This window comes from Ambystoma mexicanum, chromosome 3q, assembly GCF_040938575.1.
Source record: "Ambystoma mexicanum isolate Mex_15411 chromosome 3q, UKY_AmexF1_1, whole genome shotgun sequence".
NCBI lineage: Eukaryota > Metazoa > Chordata > Amphibia > Caudata > Ambystomatidae > Ambystoma > Ambystoma mexicanum.
In genome coordinates, this window is record NC_090926.1 from 251,148,897 (window position 1) to 251,162,359 (window position 13,463).

Consider the following 13,463-nt stretch of genomic DNA (forward strand, 5'->3'; position numbering starts at 1 on the left):
GTGCTGTGACATTTTTGTAGCCCCATTCCCTGTTTTGACACTTACAGTATCTTTCTCTAGCGTTGACCCAAATGACCAGAAGAAAACTGCCTGTTACGATATTGATGTGGAAGTGGATGATACGCTTAAGACGCAGATGAATTCATTCCTTCTTTCTACAGCTAGCCAGCAGGAGATTGCTGCACTGGATAACAAAGTAATGTTTGACTTTTGATTCCCTGCATTTGCTCTTTACTTTGTCCTCACTTCTCATACCAGTGAAACACTTGACTCACTTTTGCTATAACAATTATGCTATTGATAGCCATGTCTATGGTGTCTGTGCAGTTTGCATGAACTATGTTCACTCTGTCCCTCCATTATCCTTGTATGTAACTCGATTTCTGGAGCTTGTGGATCTGCTTAGATCACATGCTCTGCATGGTCCGACATCTAGTGGAAGTGGCAGAGTATTACAAGATTTGTTTTCGAAACTCAAACAGACATCGACAGGGCGTGAATAATACTATCCCTAGTGTGATGTGTACTGTACCCATGGTCCTTCACCCGTCAAGGTCCCTCATATTGTTTTTTCCGCCATAGAAGTTGGTTGCAAATGCAGAGTTCTCTTCTAGGCTGATGCCTTTGATTTACTAAAGTTATATTGGTAGAATTTCTTCCTTTCCTCTATTGTTCTCTGCACAACTGCTCATCCACTCGACGGCTCCTGACGAACACCCACAGCGTCGGTGACTGGTCGATCGACACCTAGACAGCCTTACCGGCCTCTTTAGGCTTTGGCCCAGTACAGTAGGTTCTCTATTCTGACTCCTTTTTAGAGAATGTTAATCCTATTAGCCCCTTTCTTCTCTTTTCGCCCAACTGCCCTGTTTATGCATAATGGACAAAGCCCCATTAAAATGTTGTCCCTTCTGCTGTCGTAAATTTCTGTGGAAAGACATGCACCATGTGTGCACCACTCTCTCCCCGGGGATCACACCGAAAAGCACTGTAATTCTTGTCCGCTTTTTCCAGCCGAAAACCCTAAAAGATCGACTGACGAAACACTGGCCCGCTCACGCTATGCAGCCCGAGACGTCCATAGACGTGACGGAAGACTCCAGCGAGGGCAGTTACGGAGTCACGAGTGACGCTGAGGGCGATCAGATCAGTCTGGACCCCAAGTGCAGGCCCCCAACTCCAACACGCAGGCCAGCTGTCCTGTGATGGAGATGATACCCGACGGCCATGGCACACATGCATAAACATGCTAAAGACATACCCCACGGCCGACACTCAAAGACACCGTCGAGACCCATGCAGTGACAGGGGATAAAGCCTCACTGTCCTTTGGGCCATCGCGCACCTAACGACTGCTCCCGAAAACCTAAAGAAAAGATCGGTTCAGACACTGCATATAAAAATCAGAAAAACAGGCCTCGAAAGGCATATCGGCGTCTCCCAAGAAAGCGCTGAAAATACAAGCGCTAATTCAAAAACACGTTGGCGCCTCTCTTCTAAAGGCAAGGTCACAGAAAAAACACATTTTGACGCCATTAACTCCCAAGGCCACCCAGACAGTGTCTTACACTGCATTAGACACCCTCTCTGGGGCTATGTGCCATAAAGACATCCTTCTCACAGAAACCACCCTTGCGAAAGATGTTACCCCTTCCCAGGGTCCTATCATCTCGGGCTTCCCACCAGAATGTCGGTTTACACCAGAACAATTCAATAAGATCTTAAGGCGAATGTCCTGTTTGGTGTACTTTATGGACAGGTACTCAAAGATGCCCCCCCATCCATGCTTCCCCCCCCCCCAAGAAATCCAGCCTTTAGTCACAGCCCAGCACCTTTGCTCTGGGCATTTCGGCCTCTGCACCCCAAGACCGGTCACAATACCAAGACCCATCGCAGGACCCATATTATTATGACCAAGCACGGTCACAGGGCGAGCTCTATAGCCAGGATCAAGACATCAAGACAAATACTAAGATGACGACATTTATGTAGTACAATCACCCGACCATCAGGACCAGCTGGTTGCAGACTTGGCAGTTGACAACCAGCTACAGTATAATGAATTGAAGGCGGCTCAACGTTGACACTGAGGAGACACAAGCTGATAAATACTTTGTAGAAAACATCCTAGGGGGGACAAAAAGGCAGCCACGCAATTCATGCCTCTCTTACAACCATTAAAGAGATTTATTCAACCATCCCTCTTAACACCTAGTCTTACAATACCAGTCAACCCAAGAATAGAAAAGTTGTGCAAGCCTGCACCCACTGACCCCCTGTACATTAGGGGCCAGCTCAATCCAGATTCTCTGGTAGTTACTACCACCAGAAAGAGGGCAGGCACTCGCCTGGCGTTGGCAGAAGCCCCACCGGACAAGGAGAGTAAAAAGATGTATACATTTGGGCAAAAGGTAGCTTCCTTTGCCGCTTACTAAACAAGAATTGCGAACAATACAACCCTGTTAGCTAGTTACGACTGCCACAAGTGGGACGAGCTTCAACAACAAATACAGGCTGTCCCAGAACCATTGAATGCCCAACTACTTAAGACTGTTTCAGAAGGAAAAAAGTCAAGCTGCTTCCTGAAGAACAGCCTTGATGCGGCGGACAGCGCAGGACGCATCATTGCCGAAGGGACCCTCATTATTTGGCATGCCTGGCTTAGGCAGCCAGGGTTTAAGCTAGAAACCCAAGCAATCCTCCTGAACATGCCAATAGAGCTGAACGTCCTATTCAGTAAGGCCATGGAGGACGCCCTAAAGAGTGCCAAAAACAAGTATGACACTCTTAAATCCCTTGGGCAGCTGTCTAACAGACCTTATTCCCAACGGGGTTCCCCAAACTCTGAGAGATTTGTGGGCCAGAGTGGAAAATGTTCCTCTGGCTACTCTCGGGGAGGACAGTCTTCGTCCTGGAACCAGTCTCAAAGCAAAGGTTCCTCGTCTAGCTTTCAAAGGGGGAATAAAAGAGGCAGAACCTCACCTGAGAGAGGCTCAGCGCCTCCCAAACAATGACATGCCGTTTCATGTCCCCTCCCATGTCACTCCAGTAGGAGGCCGAATCACTCAGTTCACCCACGCAAGCGAGGGGATAACAGCGAACAAATGGGTGTTGTCCACCGGTGCAGGCGGGTACTGCATAGAGTTGCTTCAGAAACCACCTCACAGTCCGCTAAGACAAAAACGAACAGTAGAAGAAACAGACATACTGCTAGAGGAGATGAAGGCGCTGCTGGAAAAGGACGCAATCGAAATCGTCCCTGTGAACCAGGTAAACCAGGATATCTATTCTTGTGCCAAAAAAAGACATTACCATGCGCCCAGTACTAGATCTGCACCCCGCAAACAAGTATGTCTAATCACAAATGTTTCGCATGATCACGCTTCAGGAGGTGATTCCACTCCTGAAACGGGGGTTTAGGGGTGGGGAGAGGGGGACTACATGGCGACATTGGACATGAAAGATGCATACTTTCATATTTCAATGCACCCTGCGCACAGAAAATACCTGCGTTTCAAGATGGCAGGAATACACTACCAGTTCAAAGTACTTCCATTCGGCATCACCTCAACACCAAGACTGTTCAACAAGGCGCTTGCAGTAGTGGCAGCACAGCTGCGCAGAAAGTCCATCCCAGCATATGCTTATCTGGCCAACTGGCTGTTCACTAGGGAATCGCCACAGCTTTGCATACTGAATACGCAAAGAACTCTAGGCCTCCTTTTCAATTTGGGTTTCTCAAGCAAAAAGAAAAAAAATCAAGTCTAATCCCCAGCTAAACAAAGCAATTTTTGGGGGCTATTCTAGACTCAAAGGAGAAGCTTGCATTCCCCCTCAAGCGAGATAGTAGGAAACATGCTGCTGCAGGTACCTCAATACATGGTTGGTCGCCAGATAACAGTACGCAAAGCAATGCGCTTGCTAGGGATGATGGCCTCTTGCATTTACCTAGTTCCTCACGGGTGCCTGCGCATGTGTCCAATGCAGGAATGGTTAGCGAAACAGAGGTCTCGGGCAAGCGGACAGTGGGACGATCTAGTGGTTTCACTAACCCTAGTTCAGGCTCTTAGCTTGTAGTACAAGGACAATCTGTTAAAAGCCCTTTCGCGCTCCACCAGCCCATGCAATCCTAACTACAGAGTCCTCACTAGCCGGTTTGGGGGGGGGGGCACACTACCTCCATCACATACTCCACGGACAATGGACTCGTGCTACTGCAAAGACATATCAACTTCCTGGAGCTCTTGGCAGTTCTCAAGGCTGTTCAAGCTTTTCAGCAACATCTCCAGAGTCAGACAGTAAAGTCCTCAGAGACAGCACCATGGCCATGTTCTTTCTGAACAAACAGGGAGGCACATACTCTCCATGTCTGTCCAGACTATCCAAGGAGATAAGTAGGTGGGCGCTCAAGCCGGACATGTTTCTAACATTCCAACATGTTCCAGTGGAACTCAATTCTCTGGCAGACACCCTCTACCATGAACAACACGAGTGACAACTGTATGGGAGGATAGGTCCAGGAGACCCCCCTCCCCGACATGCCCCACCTACGTGAGGTTCGTGGCTTGTCAGGGGCCCCCCTGTCACCAGGGCCCAGGTGACGGGGTAACTACTGATCGACGCACAAGCCTGATCATGCTGTACTGTAACAGACCATGGACACCATTTTGGAAAACATCAGGACTCCATTTTAGATACTGACAACCTGAATCCCAACGAGACAGCCTGCCTGCGAATGCTGCAGCTTGGGCCCCACTCACAGAGAGCCATGCCCTTCCCCTGGCGCCTCCGCTCCATGGCAGATCCGCTGAAGGCCCGTTCTCACGAGCAACCAGACACGAACACCTATCAGAACAAACACTGTATCATTTACTTTCCGCAGTACATCACTGTCCCCGAAGTGACCTGTTTCGCGGTTCAAGTCTGGAAAATAACAGAAAACCATCCTAACAGAACAGGCCTCGACCCTGCATCTAACCCGTAACATGTAAAATATATGATGTGAATACCCTCTTTGTATGGACCCTTGTCGATGTCCAACCACACTCCAATGCCTGACATTTTACAGAGATTGCTTTATTAAATATAAACATCCATATTTAAGAGGGTTAAAAATTCATTAGTATTGGTAAAGCAAGCACGGCCTCAGCTACTTAATGAAAAGAAATTGATACAGACCGCCTAGGGCTTACAAATGCTGCTAAGAACAAAGGAAGGCAAACCAAGCGTTACTGCAAGTGTGTGTGTGGGCGCGCATAGAGGGTCACGTTTAAATGTACAAGCCATAATGAAAATGTATTATCGTCTCTGTATTGCTTCCATGCTCCCGAGTACACCATCAAACCGAATGCTACCTCGTGTTATTCAGCTACTACCGTGTGACATTGCTAAAATAGTCGTCCGATGTTTAATGATGTATGAAACACTGCCAAATTATTGTAGACAAATATAAAATATACGAATGTATAGACAGTAGAAATATGTGATCGTTTTAATATTACCAACTTTATTAATCACTTCCTTGTTTTACATAGTGTGCAGCCCAAGCACAGAGAATTTCTCACACACACACACACACACACCCAAGGCCATCTCCCCTCCCCTCCCACCAAGGCACGCCAGGACAAGCTGGTGTGCGAGCAGCACAGCCTCACCTCCCCTCGTTCTGCTGGACCCGCTTCAAGTATTCGCCTCCCCCCATGTCCCAGACCGCCATGGTCGGCAAAATTAATTATTTACAACCCAGTCCTAAAACCCCACAGCCCCAAGGGGCCAGAGGTACACCCTTGCTGATCCAGTGGTACTCCGGTTCACCTTAATGGGCCTTGGAGAGCAGATATTCAATCCTGTACTAACGCATCATAAAGTAATTCTTCACTACATCTGACGAGACCAGAATGACAGTGCAGCTCACCCCATGCCCTCAGACCAGACCCCCAGGTTTATGACACCCGGTGAACAGGTCAAAAGTAACAGTGTCTTGATGTATTGGTAAAGTTTCACATTATATGTATTCCTCCTGTCTCTTATTAACCCCTAGAGTAACCTATTGTAGGATTTAAAGGACAACCGGAATTATCTAAATGAATGAATGTTGTGTGTGGCCACAAGGCAGAATGTCAGGGCACCCGTCCAACAACACTGACCGCGCCTGGCCTGGCAGCCCCACCCCGATGAGCCCAGCTGACCTATCTGCCCCATGTTGGCACCACGCTGATGTCCACCAACCACGGAGCGGCTCGTCACAACTGCACTTATAATTAGTCGACACCACCCAATCCCCAAGATTATGTGCCCCCTATAGTGTATAGGTTTCTATGACAACATTTTGTAATAAATAAGACAGTCTTTGCTATTGTCAGACAGAGCGCTCTCGGAGCTTGCAGAGTCCTTTGCATGCCCTATTTGATTAGATAAAGAACCTTTACTTTTACCCGCACTTGGTCCTAGCCTCATTCCCTCTTGGGGTGTGCCTATTATTGCCTCTCATTGCGGGGAGGGTAATGCCTTTTGGGGACGCTTGCCTTCACAACTCAACAGATATCCTAGACAGAATATTCTCACTATGAGGCCACCCCCCCACTAGACTTGTTTGCCACAAAGCATAACGCTTAATGCCCAGACTTCGCGTCCAGGTTTCCCCAGCCAGGGCGCAAGGGGGGGAACGCCCTGTGGATGAACTGGTCAGGGAAATTTGCTTATGTATTCTATCGCCCAACCACCCACCAACTCCACTCCTGAGCAGGATAGTGCACAAGATGCCTCAGGAATACCCTAATCCTGGTTGCTCCTATGTGGGCCTTGGTTTCCACATCTGCTCAAACTGGCGATGTGCGGCCTGAGCAAACTCCTGTGCCTTGTGACACAAGGGGGCATCCCTCCACCCATGCCCACAATCGATGAACTTGGCAGCTTGGCTCCTGAAGTCAGAGTTTGGCCACTTAAACCCTCCACAAAGGTGTATGGATATCCTCAAGGAGGCACATAAACCTTACACCAGGTACTGTTATTTTTATAGGTGGAAGAGATTTGTGCACATCACAATCACTAAACCCATTACAGCTAACATTATACATTACATGCTTAACCTACTAGACTACGGCCTAGTTTTCAATTCCTTACAGGTACATCTGGCGGCCCTATCTGCTTACACCACTTCACAAAACAAGGTGTCCTTGTGGAAAGTCTCGGTCATCAAGGCGTTCATGGTAGGGGTAAAGAGGCTATTACCGCCCCTCCCCCGGGTTGGGATCTCAATGTTGTGATCTCCAAGCTCATGCGGTCACTCTTTGAACCTATGCACCAGGCCGTCCTAAAGCATCTCACCTATACAACTGCATTCCTGTTACCTGTTGCCTCCGAAAGACGAGTCCGAGAGCAACAGGCTTTATCGGTACAAGACCCCTTTTTCATCCTTCACAAGGATGTGGTTGTCCTTCGAACACATCTTAGGTTTTCACCTAAGTTCATTTCAAAGTCCATATGAAACAGCCCATAGAACTTCCCGTCTTCTTTCAGAATCCTTCAAACTCAGCAGAAAGAAGCCTCCATACACTTGATGTATGGAGGGCGGTCTTGTACTATGTGAACAAAAGAAAACCTCTAAGGAAAACAGACCAACTCTTTCTTTCCAAAGTACCTGGTAGAGAAGGCAATCATATATCAAAGGGCGCCATCTACAGATGGATAGTCAGATGCATACAACTGTGCTATTCCCTATACAGGAAGGTTCTACCTTTTACACCGAGGGCAAACTCTACCAGAGGTGCAGGGGCTACCTTAGCTTTCGTTGCAAACGTCCCTCTAGACCCCATATGCAAAGCGGCTACATGGAGTTCCATCCATACGTTCACACAACATCACTGCATTGACACTCATTCTAAAGCAGATTCACAGGTGGGGCGAGCGGTCCTAATCTTTGCCGATGTACCTTCAAACTTCCCACCTCCTTCTCCAGATACTGCTCGCTAATCTTAAGTGTCAGAAGGGATACATTACTCACCGTAATCGTATTTCTGGTGCTTGTATCTGCTTAAATTCACATGCGCCCACCGTGCCTCCCCTACTGGAGTAGAAGGCGCATCAATATTTTGTGGGGTTCTCTGTTCTGCTTTACAGCTGTACTTCATGTAACCTCATGTCAGAAACAATCTTTCTGAGTGACCGAGACGCGTGAAGGACCATGGGTACAGTACACGTCACACTAGGGATAGTATTACTAATCACGCCCCGTCGACGTCAGTTTCAAAAACGAATGTTGTAATACTCTGCCACTTCCACTAGATGGCAGACTATGCAGAGTGTTAGGAAAGATTCGGTGCAGTACCCTTTAGGTGCACTACAACAACCTTGACCTCCTGGAAATAGGAACCCAACCTTTGGTATAAGTCTGTACTACACAGGTTGGTAGTGTGGTTGAGCAGCCAGGCTTATCTCAAGGGGTCAATGTGAGCGGTACAAGAGTTACACAGAGATTCACAGTGACAAGTATCCAAATAAACACTTGCACTCAAGGTTTCTTGATTAAAAAGTTATTAATTTAAGTCAGTTTGAAGAAGCCTTCTTACGAAGGGGCAATTAAATAGTAACACACAAATACACTCCAAAATACACACTCTTAGTTTCTCTACATAAGCAAATACCAATTTGGGATGGCACACAGACACTTCCTCCTTAAATGGCTAGGACACTGTGGACATTAATATATCAGTGTTGCATTTAGAGCAATCCTGGTAAGCATGTCAAAGAAAAGGGTTATAGAATAAAACAAGAGATTGCGCAATTATTCTAAAGCAGGTAAGTACTTTTGATCCCCCAATGCAAAGGAAGTTAACACCTTCCTGGAGGAAAGGTACAACACAATGTCGGAGGACAGAAAAGGTATTCAGGGAGCCAGGCCAGCCAATATCAATTGGGCAAAAGTCTAGGTGAGCTGAAGCACTTCTGGTAGGTGAATAAAAGTCTTGCACTAAGTTTCAGACGTCTTTATAAAAAAGTATAATCAAAGTAGGGCCACAAGCTGGTTAGGCCTGTGAGGTGTAGACGATGCAAGCAACCAAGACAAGTCTCAACTGAGATCAAGTAAGTCTACCACAACAAAAGTTAAGTTCTTAGACTTTACAGTACCTTTTGGTTAGAAGAAATGGTTCCAGCTGGCTTCTGTTCCTCTGTGGCTCTGCAGATCCTTTTGCTCCTGAGCCTCAGTCGTGGGGACAAGAGGGAGGACTTCTGGGGACTCCTGCAACACAACGGGACGGTCAGCAACAGAAAAGGACAAACATCTGTTCAGCAGCACTTCGCGGTTTCAGCTCCTTGCGTCTCAGCACCACCGCAGTCTCTCGGATACCACTTTGGACTTTCCTCGCATCTGGGGTCCAGCACTCCTTTGAGGTGGCTCAGGCTTGGTCAGTACTGCTTACTAGGGATCCGGAGGATCTTCCAGCAGCTCTGGTCTGACTTAAAAGTGATGCACTCCAATCTGGTGGTGTTCTCCCTGGCACTTCGGTTCCTGCAGCAGCAAGGAAGTGCCAGCTCCGAAAGTATATCCAGACGAGTTCACTTTGGAGTTGATTGGTCCCACCAACTCAAGGGGAGAAGTCGAGGTGAATTTGCAGCTTCAGCACAGCACTTCACTGGGCAAACCAACGGTCCAGGAGTTGCAGCAGGCATCTCTTCCAGGTTCTTCTTCGGATTCCTTCTTCAGGTGGTCGACTCTGCCTTCCAAGTCAAAAGCCTCACCTTTTATGCAGGTTTCTCCCATTTGTTCCAGCCTAGATGTCAATCACACAGCAGGGTGGCTGTCCTTGCCGGACAGCCAGCCGGCCAATCACCTTTGGGTGCATTCCTTAAGCACAGGGAGTTTCGGGCACCTCCGTCTCTTTCTGCCCCTGCCAGACATACTGGAGGCAGAGGCGGGCTTCACTCGCGAATCCCGCCAAAGACAAACCGTACAAAGGGACCAAACCGAGTTTGGCGCGCAGAGTAAATCTCAGGAAGGACCTTTCCAACAAGAAATGGCGAAAAAAAGATGACCAGGGCCATTTTGACAAAAATGGGCACCCATGGGTGCTTTACTGCAGCTGCGAACGCAGCCCGTAGTAAAAACTCCAAATGGTAGTTAAAAGTAAACCACTGCCACCAGCCATTAATTGTAGAAAGGGTAACATAAAAATGTTAACTGAGAAACTAGACAAAGGGGATTCTAAGTAACCCCTCCAGCACCCTACTGTTAGTGTGTGCTGGGTCTAGAAAGTTACAAATGTAAGTAAAGTCAATTTCACTTCACTGCTTTTGAAAACAGTAGTTTATCCAAGAGAAGGTATTTAAACCTTTGGGAGATCGGAAAGACTTCCCTGTGCCACTACGCTGAAGTGTGACACATTGTAAAGATAATGCCTATGGACTTTGTCAGACTCCACAACCAAAAGAATCAGAGTCCAAATCGCAGAGAAATTACATGAGTGTGAAAAAAGGGTCTTGCTCTCTCCAGATTAAAAATAAGAGTCCTAAAATCCAGCAAAGTTGATGGGGGGAGGGGTTTGGGGGGGGGTCTCTAAGGTAGAGAGGAATTGGCACATTTCTGAGTTCTCCCTAACACTCTTCATGCCCAGACTAAGGGACATGAGGATTTAATCCACCCCTGGATGAATCTCCTTACTCCAGTCGGTCATACTTTCTGGAGAGACCATCAGCATTTTGGTGATTACACCCTGACCTGTGTTCTATAGTAAAATCAAACCCCTAACAATTTAGGATTTTCCCCCTTCATCTGCATTAACCATCTCAAGGGTTGGTGGTCTGTTTGAATTACAAACGTAGATCCATACAAATATGGTCTAAACGTCTTCAAAGATCATACAATGGCAAAACATTCACGTTCTATGGTTGCCCACCTTGTTTCAGGGTCCTTCAGTTTCCTACTGATGAAGCAGATAGGGAGTTAACTGCCTTTCCCATCCTGCTGACTCAGAACTGCACCTTTATTGGTAGGATCCGTTTGTACAATAAAGGATTGGTTGTAGTCAGGAGCTCTTAAGACTGGAGCTTGACAAAGGGCTTTCTTAAGTCCTTCAAATGCCTTAGTGCACTCCTCATTCCACCTGACCTTCTTGGGGAATTTGGATGAGACCACCACATTCAAGGGAGACGCTATGGTCCCATAGTTCTCAATGAAGTTCCTATAGTAACCTGTCAGACCTAGGAAGGCTCTCACTTGGATTTGAGTAGTGGGGCGGCCCAGTCTTGTACAGCTTGTATTTTGTTAATCAATGGCCTTATTACACCTTCTCCTACCTCATGTCCAAGGTAGACCACTTTACTTTGACCAATTTGACACTTACTTGCCTTTATAGTCAGATGGGCCTGCTCAAGAGCCTGCAATACATAGCCTAGTTGGTCAATGTGTTCTTGCCAAGTAGGGCTGAACACTGCAATGTCATCCAAGTATGCCATGCAGAAGTCCTCCGTCCCATTCAGAACATGATTTACCATCCTTTGGAATGTAGCAGGTGCCTTCTTTAGTACAAAGGGCATAACCCTAAACTGGTAGAGGCCTCCTGGGGTTGAAAATGCAGTTTTCTCCTTGGCATGGTCTGTCGGAGCTGTTTCCCAATAGCCTGAAGTTAGGTCAAATGTACTTGGCTTTGCCAAGTTATCCACCAGCTCATCTGTCCTAGGTAAAGGATGGGCATCAGTCGGGGTGACTGTATTAAGAGCTCTATAGTCCACACAGAATCTCAACTCCTTGGATCCTGCCTTTGGCACTAGCACAACTGGACTAGCCCATGGACTTGGAGATGGCGCTATTACCCCAAGATCAAGCATCTTCTTGGCCGCTTCCTTTATGTGGGTTCTTACATGGTCTGACATTCTGTACCCCCTGCTCTTAACAGGGAGACGGTCACCAGTGAGAATATCATGCTGGCACCAAGGGGTCAAGCCTGGTGTTAGTGAAAACAGAGGGGCAATCTGATTTAATAGAATTTTACACTCCTCCTGTTGTTCCAGAGTCAGATCAGAAGAGAGATTAACTCCTATATTTCCATCTAAATGTTTCCCCTGAGGTGGTCAGGTAGAGGTTCACTCTCCTCCTCCTCTTGAGCAGAGGCTAAGGGCAAAGCTCACAGTTCTGGTCTAGAGACATAGGTCTTTAGGCAGTTGGTGTGAAAGACCCTGCGGGCCTCCTTAGGATTGCCTAGGTCCAACAAATAATTGACATCTCCAAGTTTGCCCACATCCTTGAAGGTTCCAATTAATTTGTCCTGTAAGGCCTGTCACGATCCCATTGCAGGCCTGGGGGTGGCAGGTCAGGAAAAGGCCCTCTTCTAATAAGGTAGGGAGACGGTTGGCAGGTATGATTGCTGGCTGGTGCAAGCGTGTGGGGGTGCGCGACACCGCTGCAGCCTGTAAGGAAGGGCCTACCACAGAGGAGGCAACGCCCGGCACCAGCCAAGGAGCTGTGAGCATTTGCAAGCCCAGCACGTGCATAAAAACACCTTGTACGTGCGAGAAACCAACGCTGCTCCGCATCTAGCCCCGACAGGGTGTGACTCAGGCCTATAAAAACGCACCCCGGACCGCACACTGTGCTTAGCGTTTCGTCTGCTTCTAGCAAGAGTAGTGTTCTGCTAACCGCTCCTGTTGTCCGTGTCCTTCAGCATCTCTACGCTTACCATTTTGGTTTGCAGCATCCTTCAGTATCCCTTTGGTTGCCGTTCTGGTTTTCAGTGCTCTTCCGCAGCCTTCAGCATCCCGGTTAGAGCAGTCCATCTGTGGACTTTTGGTTCTTCTTCTCTTCGAAGCCTGTTTTGCATGCAGTGTCGTTGAACCTGGAAAAGCAAGCAACTGGGTGAGACACTGCATCCTGCTCCTACCCTCGCCCTACCGGCCTCTTTGAGAACTCACCTGTGCCTTGAAACGAGTTCTCCTTCACCGGCTCTCCACTTCGGCTCCTCCGTTAGCTGCTATGCTCCTGGTTGGGGCACAGGACAAAAGACAGTTAAAGGCAAGTCAACAATCGTGGGGGAAAAAAAACTCCTGTTCCAGCTCATCGTGTTACAAATAGACTTGCCTGTCGCCACCGTATCCTGTGTTCTGCAGTCGTTTGACCACGCGTCTTCAGTGAAGGAACTGGAGATCAATACGCCCTAGACGCCTGGAACCATCATCGCTACAAATAAGGTGAGCTGCGCCCACGCTCTCCAGTCAGCCACGTCCTGGGGAGGAGAATGAAGGGGGGGACATTAGGCTAATATACAGTAGACTTACCCTGTGTTAATCTCCAGGTTCATCTAATACCCCCAGAATACCACAACCTAGAAGTCCCGAAATCACCCAGGCCCATCCCAACCTCACGGTCCGTTGGAGGTTAATCCCCAGTCGGCCGGTGGAGGAAGGTGTGGCTGGGATAAACGTCCGGGCGAAAGTCACCATTAGGGGGGCTACTCTGCATTACAGATCAGACT

At 47.9% G+C, this 13,463-nt stretch overlaps 1 protein-coding gene across 4 annotated transcripts in view; it reads left to right on the forward strand.

Moving 5' to 3' along the window:
• The window catches only part of SMARCD1 (SWI/SNF related BAF chromatin remodeling complex subunit D1), a 292,989-nt gene that overhangs the window by 173,904 nt on the left and 105,622 nt on the right, over window positions 1-13,463 (forward strand). For all 4 annotated transcript variants that reach the window (XM_069653674.1, XM_069653676.1, XM_069653677.1 and 1 more), the window contains one exon: window positions 61-196. In XM_069653674.1, coding sequence (XP_069509775.1) covers window positions 61-196 — 136 coding nt within the window. The remainder of the gene's footprint in view (window positions 1-60; window positions 197-13,463) is intronic.